The sequence below is a fragment of the Pteropus alecto genome, unplaced genomic scaffold, assembly GCF_000325575.1.
Source record: "Pteropus alecto unplaced genomic scaffold, ASM32557v1 scaffold78, whole genome shotgun sequence".
NCBI classification, from domain to species: Eukaryota; Metazoa; Chordata; class Mammalia; order Chiroptera; family Pteropodidae; genus Pteropus; species Pteropus alecto.
The window spans coordinates 10,656,125-10,673,575 of NW_006443124.1; the positions used below are offsets into that span (position 1 = coordinate 10,656,125).

Below are 17,451 nucleotides of genomic sequence, written 5' to 3' on the forward strand. Positions count from 1 at the left end.
TCAAGGTGAAGAGGGGGTGGCAGCACAGGCTCTGGGGTCAAAGGTACCTGGGTTTAAGTCACAACTGTGCCACTTACTAGTTGAGTGACTTTGGAAAGGGCACTTCTCTAAGCCTCAGTTTTCTCCTCTGTGAAATAGGAATAAATAAGTTTCTACCTCAAAGGGTTATAGTGAGGATTAAATGAGAAGATACATGTGACATTCTTAGCATAAAGTGTTCCTTGCTAACTATCGTCACTCTCATTACCCATTGTCATTATAATTACTGCTAGTACACTGCTGCCAAATAATACCTTGCATACTGAGTCCCCAACAAGCAGCCAGCAGCAGCCGTGAGGCTCCCCCTCAGGCAGCTATGACTCTGGGGTGCACCTGCTGCTTGTGATAGGGATGGGGCAACACTGTCCATGTCAGCCTTGATTCATGCAGGGAGACAGACGGTGACCAGCCGCCTCCGGTGGGTCCAAAGCAGCCCTGGGTGAACCGGATGACTCCTCTGTGGAGCAGTGGAGATGAGGTGTCCTCCCTGCAGGCGGCATTTTCAGACTGACTGTGTGATGCGCCTAGCCCAGTGCCCGACACACAGCAGGTGTCTATAAGTGGCAGCCCTCCTCTGGGGACAGTGAGGACAGCAGCCCTGAGAAGAAACCAGCTGGAGAGGGGTAAAGCCAGGTCCTTGGGATTCAAGGGGCATTTTTGAAGCAAGATTGGTCAGGGAAGAACAGCCAGGGAGGGCAATGGAGGACCAGAGATTGATGGGCTCCCTAGGGCGACCCAGCGCCCACCGCTGCAGTCAGAGGCAAAATCCAATCCCCAGTGTTATAATTAGCGACTGGCATAGAAACGTTGTGCAGACCAGGAAGCCGATCAGCCTGCAAAGCCCAAGGCGGGAAGACAGCGAGCACGGGGAGGTGTGGGCCTCCTTTCTTTGTCATTCGTATGAGACATCTTCACTGGCAACAAAATATTAATCACTTTTTCACCACTCTCTTAATGAGACGCTTTCATGGGCAACAAAATATTAATTTGTCTTGTCTTATCTGTTAAGAATTCTGTTAATGAATTCAGTCACAGGGCTATTACAGAATGCCATCCTAATGACACATGTAATTAAACTTTTCTGACTTGCAAACATCAAGGCGGCCTTGAGCATCAGCATAATATTTGATCAGAAAGTAAACGTACCCTCTAGCTCAGAGCCAAGTGAGAGGAGCCCCACGGGTTCCCCAGTGAGTAGTGTCACTTTCGGAAGCATTCTGTGAGTCACCCTGATTGTGCCTGGCCATCCAGATGGCACACATGGGGAGTCGCCCTCTGGATTCGCATACTAAGTGCCAACGGCTCTCAAGGCCTGTGCCAAAGCGTAGAGCAAAGACTCTCTCAGCCTCCAGGGGGCTGAGGAATCCGCAAGGGCAGAATTACAGCAGGTATGGCAGGTTCCATATGAGAAGCGGGGAGCCAGTTCTGGGGGCCGGAAGAAGGAGAGGCTCTGGTTGGTGCTCACATGACAGGGATAAGCAAAGGAGAGGAGTTCGGAGTGACAGGTTAGGACCAGAACATGACAGGCCTTGAGTGTTAACATAAAGGATCTCGGGTATTCCCTGTGGGCGGAGGGAACCATAGGTTTTCATTGAGGAGTGACATGATCAGATGTGTTTTCTACAGGAGTCCTGAGCCCCTTCCCGCCCAAGATTAAACATGTACCCAAGGACGACCCCAAATAAGTAAGACCCAGAAGCTAAGGGAGCCTTACTGGTGCTCGGGGGTTGAGGGAGGACCTTGATCCTCAATAACTTCCCCAATGGTGCATTCCGAGTGGGCTAGTGCCCCCAGGCTGCCCGAAGCTCCTGCCTGGGATTCCCTTCTCATGGCTGTGTCTCAGATCCCAACCCCTTTGCTTCCTCAGGCTGCCGGGGAGTTCGGCAAGAGCCTGGAGTGCCTTCAGAGGATGCCTGAGGCCCCTCCCCACCCCGTTTACATGAGGAATCCCTTCCTCACCACAGCTGGGAACCCCCCTCCCCCAGCAGAGAGCAGAAGTAGGGACCAAGAATGCAAAGCCCCAGAGACAGGGACTCCCCAGCGGAAGGAGCAGCTCTGGGAATTCATGCCAGCGGAAGGAGCAGCCCCGGGAATTCATGCCAGCCTCTGGCCGTGGGTCTCTGGATTATGACTCCGCCTTCTGTTTGGTCAGAAGTCAATAGTTTCTATAACCACGCCTTCCCCAGAGCTAACAAAGGGCCTCCTGCAATTTGTTTCCTTCCTGGCCAGCTGCTTTCTTTACTGAAGCACTTGTGGGTCTGGGCGGCTTCAGACCTGGCCCTGCAGACCCCTCCTCAGGCCTCCAGGACCCACAGCCCACTGCCCCTAGCTCAGAAGCTAAGAGGGGGCATCACGATGGCAGCCCTGAGCTCTGCCTGTCCTAGCCTTAGGCCAGGGACTGAGCTCAAGGATGCTGTCCGGGAGTGTGCCTGCCCTGGTGTATGACAGAGGATGAGCCCTCACACCCCTGGCCCTCCCACCGCAAGCCCATGGTCAGCTGCCCTGGCCTGTGGCCCTGCCCTGCTTAGACAACACGATGCCACATGGGGAGGTCACTCACTCCTAGAGCCCCCACAACCAGAGCTCATGGAAGAAGCTTATCCTCAGGAAGAATTCTGCCTCAGGAGGCAACGAGATGCCTGTCAATGCAGGACCCAAGCAGAAAGGAGAACAAACAGTTTAGCTCTGAAAGACTCTCCTTGCCCTGAGGCCATACAGCCTGTGATAAAGAGGGCACTTGGGAGGCAGGGACCCTTCAGACATAGGAGTCCAGCACGGAAGCCAAGAATGCCCTGATCCCACCTGGGCACCTCACTTTTTCACCTGGACCACAGAGCCCTGAACTCCCCCAGTGAGCTGCCCCATCTCCAGAAGGCTCAGCGCCAAACTCTGGGGACCAGGACAGGGCCCATCTCAGAGGCAGATCCATGGGCTCCTCCCCTACCTTGGCCCCCATCCTAGGTGTTCTGGGAGTTGAGAGGGGAAGCTGCCTCATTTTCTCCAGCAATTGAACATGCAGACTCATTCCAGGCCTTGGCCATCCGTCCAGACCACACAGCAGCCACTCAGGGTGAAGCGATTGTCCCCAAACCCAGTTGCAGGCACATCCTGCCTCAACAGTGTTACCTGCTCTCCCCTCGTAACTGTCTTCCTCACTGTCCCTTATGATCCTCAGGGACAGGGGACACCCCCAAAGTCACAGAAAAGAGCTGACCTGCCGAACCTTTGCTAGTATTAATGCTGCTGTTTCTATCATTAGCGTAGGCAGCTCCCATGTCCGGGGCACCAGGTTCCATGCTGGTCCGTTCATAAGCATCATCTCACTTAATCCTCACCTCAACTCATGAGACAGACGGGGTTATGTAACTCAGAAGGTCCAGGAACTTGCCAGGTCCTGCAGCCAGCCTGCATACCCCAGTTCCCAAGCTCTTGGGTCATGACCTACAGCACCTAGCATTGCCAAGGCCTCGCCTTGGGGCCAGTGGGGCCTGCCTCCTGATCCAACAGGAACCACTGCAGTGCCCGGGCCCCCATGGGATATGTCCACTGTGGACGCCAGCCCAAATGTCTGGCCCTCTGGTTCTCAGCAGCTGCTGGCCTCTGCCCCAGCAAGGGGGACGGGGAGCAGAAGGCTCTGAGACCCAAACATGGGATCGTTTGGCTGGGATATTCTCAGGGAGAGGAATTATCCTCTTTAAAAAAAAAAAAAAAAAAGGGAGGGGACCTACAACAATCCCAGTATATTTCAAATGACTTGAAAGAGTCTTTTTTGGTGTTTTTTTTCTTTCACCAAATCTCACTGTTTGGGGCTTTCAAATGCTGACAGGCAGAATACAGTGATAAAAGCAGAAAAACAAAACCCATTAGAAAAAAGTATTTGTGGCAGTGTTTGAAGGATGTGTTAAAAGGTTCACTTTTTCCCGTGCCTAAATGGTGTAAAACTAGAAACAAAAAACTCTAATGAAGCATATGCTCTCAGCCAGCTCATCTTTGGAAGTAAGTTATTAAAAAAGACCAAGAGAGAATGATTTAGGACCTCATGACTCATTTAATTTTTATTGTCTTTATATGAACCAGTCATGAATCCATTGTAAAGAGATGAGAGGCGTTTGATTAGCATGGAGTGCTGTTTGCAACACGATACACAGTGGTTGTAGGTTCTGCATTAAAATAATCTCATCAGACGCTTGGGTACATTTTGTTTTAAAATCTTGGAAAACACTGTACTTGAAGCATTTAAGTACTTTGGCCAGTTCTCTCCGGCTGGTGTCAGAAATCCTGATTGTAGAGAAACATTTCTTTCTTTAGAACTTTGGATATGTTCACACCACTAGGAGTGCTGTCAAGAACTCTCCAAGGGTCAGGGACAGGCCCATGGTACTCCAGCCTGTATGACTCATGGGGGCCTCTGCCCCTCCAAATACCTCTACTGACTTTTGTTTTCTCAGCAGCCTCCTCAGAGTCACCTCTTTTCCCTCTGCTACTGGCTTCAAGGCTTCCCTTGTGTACAGTGACCACTTCTAGCCTCATCTCAAAGCACAGGGTCCCTCAGGAAGATTGTGATCCACTTCTAGACCCTAAATGCAGAGCCCCGAGCCATGCCAAGCACCTGCCAGCCCCATACCGGGGAGCCCGCATTTAACCTGTGTTAGGGCTTTATCTACTGTAAACGGTGTTGCAGTTAATGACCATATACATACTTCTTGGCATATTTGCATACATAGGTCTGTAAGATAAGTTCTTAGAAGTGGAATAACTTCATCCCAAGGCGGGCACATTTTTGGTTTTGACGGATGTTGCCAAATCTCCCTCTAAAAAGCTTGCGCCTGGTTATACTCTCTCCAACGGTGTATAAGAGTTTAAAACTAATTGCAATCCTTCTTGGTCCCTGAAATGAGCCATGGAAGGAAATTTAATTAAATTCTCCCTGGAGTGTTTCAAGGACAGCAAGAATGGCAGTCAGCTGTCTTGCTCTGAGTGTGGTCCAGGTTAGAGAAGCTGGTGCCCTCTGGAAAGCCCTCTCAGCCTGGGGATTCATGATTCAGGCACCCCTGGGGGAGAGTTGCAGATTTCCCAGATGCAGGCAGCAGGCTCGAGGTGGTCTGGAACCTGTCTACTGCTGCAGCACAGTCTAGCACCTGAGACCCATCCCACCCCAGGTGGCTGTGCTGAGCTGATGGCTAAAGAGCCAAACTTCTGCACAAGAGTTCAGGCCTGCAGCTCACCAGAGGGCCCCACGAGCTGCCACTCACCCCGCAACACTCTGGAGAGCTGTCCAGTCAAGAGGTGTCTGCCCTCTGGCCTCTGAGGATGGATAAGCTGAGGGCTCAGAACAGTGTCTCTGGCGCGAGCCTACTGTTGCAAGTACCCAGGCACCTGTGTGTACTCAGACAGTCAAGTTTGTCCCCAAGTCAAGCACTCAGCATCCCCACGACTGAGTCAGAATCCCCATTTGAGTTTGAGACAGCTGTCTGCATGAGACCGCCCTCACTCTGACATCAATTGCAAGTTTGGGGAGTTCTCAAAACTACCTTCAGATTCAATAATGTGCTAGAAGTACTCACAGAACTCGTTGAGGGCTGTTATGCTCACAGTTATGGTTTATTACAGGGAAAAAGTACCAATTAAAATGTGCTGAGGGAAGTCACGCCCTTGCGGCAGTGTCCGGGAAGGTCCAAACGTGAGCTTCCATTGTCCTCTCCCCTTGGAGTCGTGCACATTTTACTTTCCCAGCATGGACACAGTACCGCCAACCAGAGAAGCTCACCCAAGCCTGGTGTCCAGAGTTTTTACTAGCACTCGGTCACATACTGACCATGTGGCTGGCCTCTGGTCTCCAGCCCCTGGGGAGGCAGAACGATGGCACACGGCCCCGAGCCCCCACCACATTGCTTGACTGTCTGATGGCCAAAGCCCCCAGACCAACAAAGGCACTCACGTGGGGCAGGACATTCTGAGGCTTAGACTTAACCTCTCCATAGCTGAGGGCACAGGCCAGACCTCTCCCTGGGTGATGTTACTTCTTCACCACCCTTCCCTTCAGGGCTCCCCAAAAGGCAGCACACTTGGCTAACACACCTCCACTCATTTAGCAAACACTAATTGAGCACCAATTATGCCCCAGACACCACACTACCCACTGGGGACAATACGGTACTGCCCAGGGAGATGAACTGCCTCCCCTGTGGAGCTCACACTCATGGGGGACACTGACTGCATAAACCCGAGTCAGCCAGTGACCACACACGCCCTGCAGTCCCAGCGAAGCCAGGTGTTCTCCCCACAGTGCCTTCTCTCAGCCTCTGGCTCCCTCTCCTGGGCCTAGAAACGAGCAGGAAGATACACCAAATGTGACTGTCCATAGCAGCCTTCCCCTGGTGGCTCAGGGATCCTTCAAGTTGCAAGGACTTCTTTTTTAAGGACTCTGAGCAAGAGGACTGGTTCTGCAGGTCCTTGCAGAGTGGTAAGTCTGTCATCTGAGAGGCTAGAAAGTGACCAGCTTAGGGACTCCAGCGTGGGTCAGGGTGGTCAGCTATAAAGAGCCAGGGGGCAGGGGAAGAGGGAATGAGCATGCGCATGCATGCTCACATTTACTGCATATGTCCACGCGGATGTCTATGTGTGCCCACAGACGATGCATCTGGTCCTTACATTGTCTGGATAACAAACACGTGTGCTAGTGTGAGTGCAGACATCTCTGAGGACCAGCCATCACCAAGGCACTGCCTGTGGCTCAGTGTTTGGGTTCACTGAGTTCAAATGTTTGTGCAGGTGGGAGGCTCAAGTTAGTAAAATTCTAGGAGCCAGAACTGAACCAGCGTGAAGACAAAGACTGCCTCCTTTACTCCATCCTCCCCAAAGAGAGCCAGGGGTGCTTTCTGAGAAGGGCAGAGTTGGAAAGGCTCTGAATAAATGTTTCTAAACTGAGTTTTGACTTGCAGCACTGACGATATCATTAATCCAAACTCTGAAACCACTCTGGCGTCCTTGCATTTAACATTTAGTCACTCAATACTCAGCATTGATGGCTCATTTTTGTATTACTTAGACCTGACTCCCCTATGTCACTATGACAACATCCCCCATCTCGCCTCTGCTTAGATATAGTTTAATACTTAAGTCTCATTTAATCACTTTCTTTATTAAGGGCAGACACTTAGAAAATAGCTTTTTAAAAGGCAAAACCCATGTCTTTAAGTAAAATTGTCTCTCCCCCAAAGATGGATGTGCATCAATACAAAGAATGGTCTCATCTGGCATCTGTTTATTTCTGGAAGGAACCTTGATTTTGCTAATACACTTCTATGCATCAGAGGAGGAAAAAGCCATCTATAAAAAGACAATTACAGAGATGCAATCAGGCAATGATGGCAGTATTCAGGCATATCTCGAAGAATATCCAGGAAAGTAAGGATTGCAGGTTTAGTTTTATGTAGCTTCTTATAAATCAATTTTTAAAGTAATTTCCTCACATCCAATGAGGTAAATTTGATTTCTGTAGCCCGTATTCATGCTCCAGAAAACAATATGCACTTTGTTCTGTAATTATATGATGCCTATTGTTTGAGCCCAGAGACATTATTTTATTTATAACAGTCAGCTTCTCCCCAGAGCCAAAATCATGGCTGGTAATGAGTGAGGTGCACCAAGTAGAGCCAGAACACATCCAGCAGCCCCACACATCCTTGAGGCACTGACACACACCCCTCAGTACCTGAGTGATCACGGAGAGGTTCAATGACTTTGTTAGGGACTCACCAAACATCACCCATCACTCGTCGAGTCTGGGATGGGCTGGCCTGCATGGGCTCTCCCATCTCTGCCTGCTGCTCTGAGTGGAGCTCTCCCGTCAGTCATTTGCAGCATGCCCTGGCCCAAGGAGTTCAGCCTGGAGGAGACAGGGTGGTCAGGCAGGGGACGAGACTGAGACCAGATCTCTGCCTTCCAGCTAGCCACCTAGTTTTGACCCCAGGTGACCTGCAACATTTGGGTGGATGGGCAAGCAGGAGGTGGGTGCCTCAGTGGTCAGCCTCGAAGAAGCAGAACACAGCCCCTGCAGAAAGCCTAGCTCAGCATCTTGTACAATCTGCTCAATGAATAGCTACTGAAGGCCAACTCTGTGCTGGGTCCTGTGCTAGGTGCTGGCGACACAGCAGTGAGCTACGTGCCCAGAGCCCCTGCCCTCCTGCTGGAGCTCAAATTCCTGTCGGGGGAGACAGACTGCAAGCAAGGCAAATATAGTGGACAGTGTGCTGGATGACAGCAAGTGCCAGGAAGAGAGATGGGAGTTAGGGGTGCGGGTCACAGGGCGCCAGATAACATCTGAGCAGACTTGGAGGAGAGCAACCCAGACTGGTAGCCTTTCGGGTGGAGGGGGCAGGATGCCTGGCATGATGGAGCAGAAGCAAGGGCAATAGTCCTGGAGTGGAATGAGCACAGGAGCGTGGAAAGAGGTGGGTGGGAGAGGGGATGGCAGATCACCCCTGCAGGCCCTCTAGGGCTGTGGCTCTGGGAGAGGAGGGGTGGGGTCTGACTGCAGTGGGCAGAGGGAAGATGGTGCCTTGGCCCCTGGGGAAAGCAATGGAGGTGGTAAGAGAAGGTCCGACTCTGAACATGCCGTGAAGGAGACAGGGCGCTGGGCTTCTGTTCAGTGTTATGGTTTTCAGGGAGTTTTCTGAGGATTAAACAAGGCAGTACATGTCGAGTGTCCTGACACAGTTAGCTCTCAAAGACTGTGGCATCACCTGCACTTGGTCCGTGGGAACCTCAGCCTTGCGGCACGTCTCAGCCTGAGGAATGCTGAGGTCCCTATGACCACACCCCCCCATTGAGGTGACAACAAGAGCGGGGGATGCCGGAACCTGAGACTGGCTTCGAGGGCCCTCCTGTGGGGAAGGGCCGTGAATGTGAAGGCTCGGGAGGGGAAACGGCAGAGCCGCCAGGACCAGCCTCCCTGTGAGCAACTCGGGTGCTGCCCTTTGGGGCTCCTGAGGCACTTCGGGGCTTCCCCTAGCTTCCCAGCCCTCTTTCAAGATGCCATCCTGCCACTGAGATTCTGGCAAAATATGTTTTCTTCCATACTTAGGTTTTGACGCAGGAAACAGTTTCGACTAGAAATAAGTCAGCCCCAGAATTGACTAACCATTAACTTTTCATAAGCAACTCAGGTATGAACCCTTTATGACTCTGTTATGACGTGGGACAAATCAGCCATCTGATGTTTTATTTTTATTATTGAAGCTTTCCCAGAGTGATAGGAATGGGCCTTTTTCAAGCAGAACAATGTTTCAGAGAAAACTCCCAGGATTCCATCAGCCCTCTCTAATATTTCGCTCCACTGGGAGCGCTGTTGGGCATTTTTCCCAACACCGAAAGCAGACTGCATGTGTCCACTCTCCACTCTCCACCTTGGCCCTGACCCAGGCCTCTCTCGGGGCCCACAGCACTTCACTGGGGCACTCAGCCAGAGAGCACCTTTAAAGGGCTAATAAGGGCTGTGACTAGGCCCCCTGGAGTGTGAGCAAGGCAGAGGGTCAGCATTTCGGGGAGCAGGACAAGGACCCGGAGCTTCCCTGTAGCTGCACTTGTGCCCCACTGACTGGTGGCCTTCCCTCCCTCCTGCCACCAGATTGCCGGGGCAATGGCAAGAGGGATGGTTTGGTGTTGGCTCAGGGGGTCAAGAGGAGTTCTGCATCTGCCATTAATAATAACAAGAGGAGTAACACCCGCCACATGTGTCACACTGCCCGCGTTGGAAAACGTGCTCATGGACGCTCTGTTGCCAGGTCTGTCCATAACTTACAGGTGCAGGAGCCAGTGCCCAAGGAACGAGGGGACATTCAGTCGGTGACAGAGTTCAAGATAAAACCTGAGTCCTCTGAGTCCCCATCACCTTGCAGTCGACATTGCACAGCCGTCTCTCGCTAGTGAGCCAAGCCCTCCCCTGCCTCCTCAGATCCGATCAGCACACCTCAAAGATGTTTGGTAGCTAAAGCCAAACCTGATGGGGGGTCCCCCTGAAACACTGGGGAATTCCATCCCCCAGCATGTCTGCGTTGGGCCTGGACAGAGCCAGCATTGTGCGTGGTTCTGCTAAAGAGCCACAGCTGACAGGCCCTGGGGAGGGGCAGTGCTTCGTGCCCAAGTACTCACCAGGGGCCTCTGACCAGCAAACCACATCCCCCCATCCCTCCCCTATGCACTGGCCCCATAGGCACTTGCTCTGTAAGCAGCAGAGATCACAGGGACAAGGCTTAATGAGCCATTTCCCACAGAACCCTGACGCACACACATCAGCCCCTCCTGGCTCTCTTTGATGCCCTGCCTTGGGTTTTTGTTTGCTCCATTTTCCTGAGTTTTATATCCCTTCTCATGGGTGATCCAGATCTCTGCAAGCTACCTGAATTCATTTTGATATCAGGGTGGAATCTAAATCCTTAGTAAGCGAACTACAGCTCACAGGCCAAATCCGGCCCACTGCCTACTTTTGTAAATAACATTTCATTGGAATATAGTGACACTGGTTAATTTCTGTATTGTTATGGCTAGTTTCATGCTGCAAGGCAGATCTGAGAAGTTGACAGAATCCCTGTGGCCCAGGAAGCCAAAAAAAATTACTATCTGGCCCTTTAAGAAAAAGTTTGCCGATGCTAAACAGGGCGCCCATCATGCTCAGAGCTTTCCAGCAGGTGGGCAGGAGCCCAGGAAACCAGCCAATAAATAGAAGAGGTGAGCCCAGTCCGTAGAAATTGAGAGGGAGCTTGTTGGGGAAGGTGGTCAGTGCGGCCTCGCCAAGAAGATGAACAAGGCCCAAGTGGGTGTACAGGGCCCGGGCAGGCGACGTGGAAGAGAGGGACTCCGTGCTCCTAGGTCCTGCACGACCCTACAGGCAGCTGTGGCCGAGCAAGGGGCCAGGCAGGAAGGAAGTGTCTCACAGCTGCAGCATTTCTGTTTTCCTGGAAAACCAAGAGACCTGCCTATTCTTCCCAAGCTACTCAGTAGAGGCCAACCTTGTTGTCTGCCTTGTCCCGTGCAGGACTTCGGAGAGGACGACTCCTTGTATATCACCAAGGTGACCACCATCCACATGGGCAATTACACCTGCCACGCCTCCGGCCACGAGAAGCTGTTCCAGACCCACGTCCTGCAGGTGAATGGTTAGTAAATGGCTCCATGCACATCGTCCCCTCAAAGTGTCCCCAAAATGCTGCTCAGAACAACCCTCCCCCTTCCCTGTAGTCTGTCTTATTAAAGAAGTATCTGACCCCAAACTGCTCCATCCTTTTCATAAGTAAAGGGGAGCAGTGGGGAAAGGGTGACGTCTGCCAACTAAGTTCCATGTTTGGCTTCACCCAGTGTCCCCTCTGATGAATCCTGGTACAAGGGGGTGAGTCACTTAGGCAAGTCACACTCAGCAGCTGATGCTGAAGCAGTGTGCCCTATAGGCGACATGGCAGCAATGGCGAGCTGCTATGATCTTGGCTCCAGTGAGAAGCGGAACTAAAACCCACCATTCAGTTTCCAGGTGGTACGGACACGTGTCACTTGTGCAATTGGGAGACACTGTTTCCTCCAAAAGAGGCTGGTTCCCATCTCCCTCCCTAAGGGGCTCAGCGAGCCTCTGCTGGGGCCAAGCCAAGCCTGAACCTAAGCAGGTTTAGGAGGCTCTCTGTGCTTCCCACAGGCCCCTATGTTGCCAGGATTCCCAAGAACTGGGAAGAAATAACCCCTCCTGGTGACAGTATCGCCAATTACAGCAGCCTGTGTTCTCAGCACTCACTGTAGCCAGTCCTGTGTTTACACGGCGTTGCGTGGACTCTTCCAGTTGGCGTGTTTTAACCCGCCTTGTGAATGAGTCTCTGGGTAAGGTCACTTGCCTGGGGTTGCAGCACTGGCAGGTGTTGCTCTAGACCCACGACCCAGTGCCCTAAGCTGGCCACTCCAGCCATCAGAACAAACAAGCCATTGTCTCTCCACAGTGCATGGCAGATCAGCACTGGGGTTGCAGCACTGGCAGGTTTTGCTCTAGACCCACGACCCAGTGCCCATTGTCTCTCCACAGTGCATGGCAGATCAGCACCCCAGGGAAATCAGACTCGGCCAGCCAAGCCCAGCTGGGCCTCATTTTGATCATCTACCAGGCTGAGCAGGTGTTTACACATCAGGGAATAGTGTGGAAGCTCCTCTTAGCCCCAGAGCCTTTGAGCCAGCTGGTGTTCAGGGCTTCTGCTCTGAGATTAAGTGAGCAAGGTGTCAAAAATGAGGCTCAATTTTGCTTACCTCTGGCATCCAGGGTGACAAGCCATTTAAGGACAACTGGGTGAGCTCGGCTTGTCTGTGCATTCACCCTAAGGGATGTTTTAGGGATTTTTATACTTATACGTACTAAGCCATATTTTATTATTTCCTTTGAGCTGGGATATACTTAATCCTTTGGAGTTTCATGGTTGTGCTTGTTGGCTTGAAGCCAGGCCTACAATGAGGTCTCTGGATTTCACCAGCAATAACCCAGGGGTTTTTAGTTAGAACTCCCTCTGGGTGAGCCACCCAGGCTGAGATTCAGAGGCCAGTGTAGTGTGCAGCCGACAGGCAGTGTCCAGGGGCCACTCCAGGGGCGGGACATGTGCTCTGCAGTGTGAAGAGGGCTTTACCATCTAAAACTAGCAAAGGCTAGCCGGCAACAGGCAGTATTTGAGAATGTTTGGTTGAACTCCACGTGGTTTGCCCCGGAGCCCTCAGGCCCTCAAACAAAGCCAGAAATGGGAAATACTTAATGTTCCCAGGCACTCAGTTCAACCCTTCATATCCTGCTCACCCTTCACATGACTTGCCCCTCTATTTCTTCCAAAGCAAGTCTGTGAGGAGGGGAAGGGAGCCACCTTCTGAGAAATGCACAGGTGAGAGCCTGTACAGGTGAGCCTGGGCTTCTGGAGGAGACTCTGTGATCTTAAATGCCTTAGTACATTAAGTGGCAAGTCCATGGTGCTCAGAGGGCCCTCTGCCCTGATTTCTGCCAGAACTCTGGGGCTGAGCTCATGATGTGGATGAGCTAATTCCTCCCAGTGCCAAATCCAGGCCCATAATCACCCTGAGGTGCTGCTGGGCTCAGAGTAGAAAATAGGCCCCGCCTATACAGCTGGCACTGAATTCTATTCCAGCCTTCCCTCCACCCTCCACCCTCCCCTCTTTCTCCCTCCTCCTCCCCCCATTGGCCCAGCAATGGCTCAATCTACACTGAAGAGCTGCTCTTGGCCCTGGGGGAGTCTAAACAGAGCAAAACCTTCCCACTGAGATTTAAACAGAGGCCATTTGAGATCCATTTCCTAATTGCTTAGAGATTTCAGACTTCTCTTCCAGCTAAAGTACTATCAATAGAGTTAGAGGAAACACACTGGGACCTCTTTATTTTCTACCTCATTAAATCAGCTCACTATGCTTGGCTCAGTGACAGCTGAACTAAGCCATTCAGGTGACCCTAGCTCCATAAGCCCCTGAAGTCCCTGGGCTGGGCTGACTCCCAGGCACTTGGGGCTGGCATTTGGATCCATTAAGCAGCTCCCTCATGGGACCATTATGCTAATATAAGCCTGATGTCGCCTGCTGACCTGGGAACAAGATGGGAGGTGTTCAAAGTATTCCAGAAGTTCAGCTTGCTGCGTTGGACTGAGAGGGAAACGAGTCGAATCTGTGGGAAGATGGTGATGCAGGACACGCAAAGTTCCCTGAGTGGACATTTTTAATTCTCTTGCCTCCTCCCTACCTTAATAGGAAGATGTCGTTGAAACTAGAATGGTCTGAAAGAAACAATTGCAATAGGAACGCTCACTGAATTCGTGCCATGCATCATCTCTGTTTCAGATGAGGAGCCTGGGTCTCAGAGAGCAAGTGGTTTTCCCAGGACCCCCAGCCCTATAATTAGTAACTGCAGGACAGAGCTTAACGCCAAAGCCCAGGCTCTTGACCCCTGCCCTCCCCTCTTGCTGGGGCATGGTGTTGTTGCTATTGGAGAATCCAGATGTGGGATGCAAGGGCAGTCAGCGGGTCATGTCAAGCTGCTGTGGGCTGCACACTATGGGGCACAGGGCACAGGAACCCTGCCTTGTTTATCTCTTTCCTGGGTTCAACTCAGACCTGATCAGAAGCAGCTGGCCTATTGAGAATCTGAGGGAAAACCCACAGCAGTGATCATAAAGCCCAGCGCCTGCTCTTGGCAAGAATGGTGAGCTGTGTGGCTTGGTGTCATCCAGCCCCAGGCGGGGCTCAACAGGTGACTGCACAGACTCCCAGTGCTACTCTGGCTCCCAGGAGGCTGAGTCATTGCGGAAGGCTCACAGAGGCAATGGGCATGGGGAGCTTTGCAGGCTGCAACATGGTGCCAAAGGGCGTAACTTCTTGGTAGGAAGACTTAGGAGGCCGAGGAGGCACTGCTGGTGCTCACACTGCCTTCCTGCCTTCCTAAGGAGTCGCATGAGGAAGGAGTGAGAAGGCAGTAACAAATTCATCTGGGGTATTTGTTCCTTTCCATCCATCACAAGCATGAGTCAAAAGCATGAAACATGGCCCTGAGCAGCTTGAGTAGAAGTCGGTGCACTTGCCCAGCATAGTCGTTGGAGGTCCCTTTGGTCCCCTCTTGGCATGGCAGATGGTCTGTGGCTTACTGAGCTGAAGCAGTGGCCTGGACGTGTAGATGGGGCGATAGTCTGGTCCTCCAGCTAGCTTCTCCTCGGAGGAAAAACAGGAAGGGGAGAATGCTGGAGGGAGGAGAGGGGAGGGTCCAGAAGACTCCGAGTGAATGGCAGATGTGCTCAGGCATTAATGCGTGGCTTGTGGTCCAAGAGACAGAGACCACTCCTGGGAACAGGAGCTGGGCTAGAGCTGTTCCATCTGAGGCACAGGGCAGACCCAAGCTGGCAACACCTCTGTCAAATGGTCAAGAATGAACTCTGAGCCAGACAGGCCTGGGTTCAAGTCCTGATGCCGGTACCTTCTTAAGGCAAGTAAACTCACCTGTAAAGTGGGAATAACAATAGCACTTCCTGCCTTACGAGGTGGGACAGATATGGGGGAGATTTTGGTTTGTCTCAAGCAATATTTAACTGTGGTTGGTGGACACAGGTCGCCTGAGCTGGTGACCTCTCAGAGAGCCTCCGGATAGGAAAGTCAAGACCCAGAGAAATTTATTAAACCAGGAATAAAATGGAGACTTTTTCTCCCTGGAACTGCCCCAGTCCCTGGTGGCAGGAGCGGGACCCCGTACACAGGCTGGGCCACCATCTCCTGAAGCTTCTCCATTCGTGACTCTGCCTTGACTCTGCCTTGGTGGCTAAAGGAAACCCTTGCAGGCAACTACTACCTCTCTTGAATTATTGGTCTAACGCCCCCACAGACCAGGCCTCCCAGAGATGAGGCCCAAATACTGACATGATTTATAACTTCATGCAAACCTCCTGCATTGCTCTCATAGGAAGGGACGATAACTTTGGCATAAATGATTAATCCATTAAATTAAAAACACCCTCGACCTCCCCATAGTTCAGACAAGTAGTGATTCATCCCCCAAAACAATAATCATCTCCTGGATCTGTTTATTACTCCAGCTGGTAATTCTGTGAATGTGCCTCTTACTTAGGACATATTTATGCTGCCTGGCACCTCAGAAGTGATCGATGTTTCCCAAAGAGAATGTTATGTATTCAAACATTTTCAGTGGAAGGTTTTGCAAAAAAAAAAAAAAAAGGGGTTTACGTAGGATATATTAATTTCAAATGAATTTTAGTGTGAGGATTACACAAAAACATAGGGGAAATCAGAGCCAAAGAAAAGCAGTTGCATCTTTGCCTTGTTGCTGGCAGACAGCTGTGTCTCCACCCGTTTCCCCCACCCCTTCCACCAGGGCAGGTAGACGCTTTACCTGCCCGGGGTTCCCCTCAGGCTCTCCCTGTCCTGACAGGAGGCTGGGTCTAGACCCCTGGTTCCAATAGGAGCTGTAGCTTCTACACCAAGTAAGCGGGTGCTCCCTGAGCCTGGGGCCTGTTCTACCTCACTGTAGGCTCAATGGTGCCGCATCACACACAGAGGGGACAGTTGGGTCCTGGAGGCAGTGGGTGAGCTCCTGCCCAACTGCTGGGGTGACTTGGTTTTTATTTTAACTTCCTTGTGCCAGGTTTCCCTTTAGCGAGTGGTGAGGTCAGGGCAAGATGGGCTTCTCAGTGGAGCTTCTTGGTGCTTTGGGGTTTGCCTTCCATAGGCAAGACCCAGGGGCCCACTGGCTCCACACTAGCCCAGGGGGCCTAGGACTCTCCACGGGGCCCCCTTCCATTGCTGCTGGCCTGGCTGTGCGCCTTCAGTCTCCTCCACACCAACCCTTTGGGAAGAATAGAAGAGGCCTGAGCCACTGGGCACCGAGGGGCAGCAGCAAAATCCCCGTCCTCATGGCGGAACAAGTCAAAGGGTGAACAGTACAAAGGAAGACAGCTTAAAAACAGCAGGGGATACGGAGAGTCAGGTAAAAGCTGGGAATCTTAGCTGGGATGGCAAGTGAAAGCCTTACTGACAAGGTGACATTAGTGTCAACTTTCTGGGAAAGCAAAGGTGCCTCCAAAGAATGTGTGAGCAACAAGAGGGGTAGAGTAGCCACTTTCCGAGATGAGGAGGAGGGTGGAGGAGAAGGTTCAGAGCTCGTGGGACGTGATACAGGTGAGGTGATATACAGCCTGTTAGGTATCCAAGACTGGAGCAAAGAGAGTAGTTTGGCTGGCTATGTGAATCCCAGATGCCTCGTAAGGTGGATGCTATTTAAAGTCAGTGAGCTCGGGTCAATCACATAAGGAATGAGGATAGAAAATGTCCAATGACCAACGCTGCAGCATTTAGAGCCTGAGAGATGAGAAAAATCAGCAAGGAGGACAGAGAAGGAAAACTAAGAGTGTGGTGTTGGGAGCCAAGGAGGTAGTGTGGTCAGCTGTGCCACATGCTCAGACAGGTCAAGGAGGAGGAGGACAGAAAAATGACTGTTGCATCAGGGTTCACTGTGGGGGTCACTAACTTGGAAAAGAGCCATTTCAGTGGCATGTGGGGTGAAGTCTGCCTGGAACTGGCTCAAGAGGGAGTCAGGAGAGAAGTTAGAGCCATTGAGTATGGTCAACTTTTCAGGGTGTTTTCAAGAAGAAAAATGGGATAGTTGGGGAAAGAAGTTGGGATAAAAAGAGGTTGGTTGGTTTTGTTTTTTTTCTTCCAAGATGTAAATTAACAGTATTTTATGGACTGATAGGGAAGATCCAGTAGAAAGGAGGGAACTGTTTTGGGAGTGAGAGAAGGCCTGGGGCGATGTTGTGGGGGGGGTGTGTGGGGGTGTCGGGGGAGGGGATGGAATCTAACCATGAGGCTGGCACGATGTGAAACTCCAAATGGCAT

The 17,451-nt window shown here is 51.6% G+C and overlaps 1 protein-coding gene across 1 annotated transcript in view; it reads left to right on the top strand.

Annotated features, from left to right (window-relative positions):
* Positions 1–17,451, top strand: part of FSTL4 (follistatin like 4) — a 353,779-nt gene that overhangs the window by 297,020 nt on the left and 39,308 nt on the right. Inside the window, exon 7 of the mRNA XM_006923138.1 lies at positions 11,075–11,195. Coding sequence (XP_006923200.1) covers positions 11,075–11,195 — 121 coding nt within the window. The remainder of the gene's footprint in view (positions 1–11,074; positions 11,196–17,451) is intronic.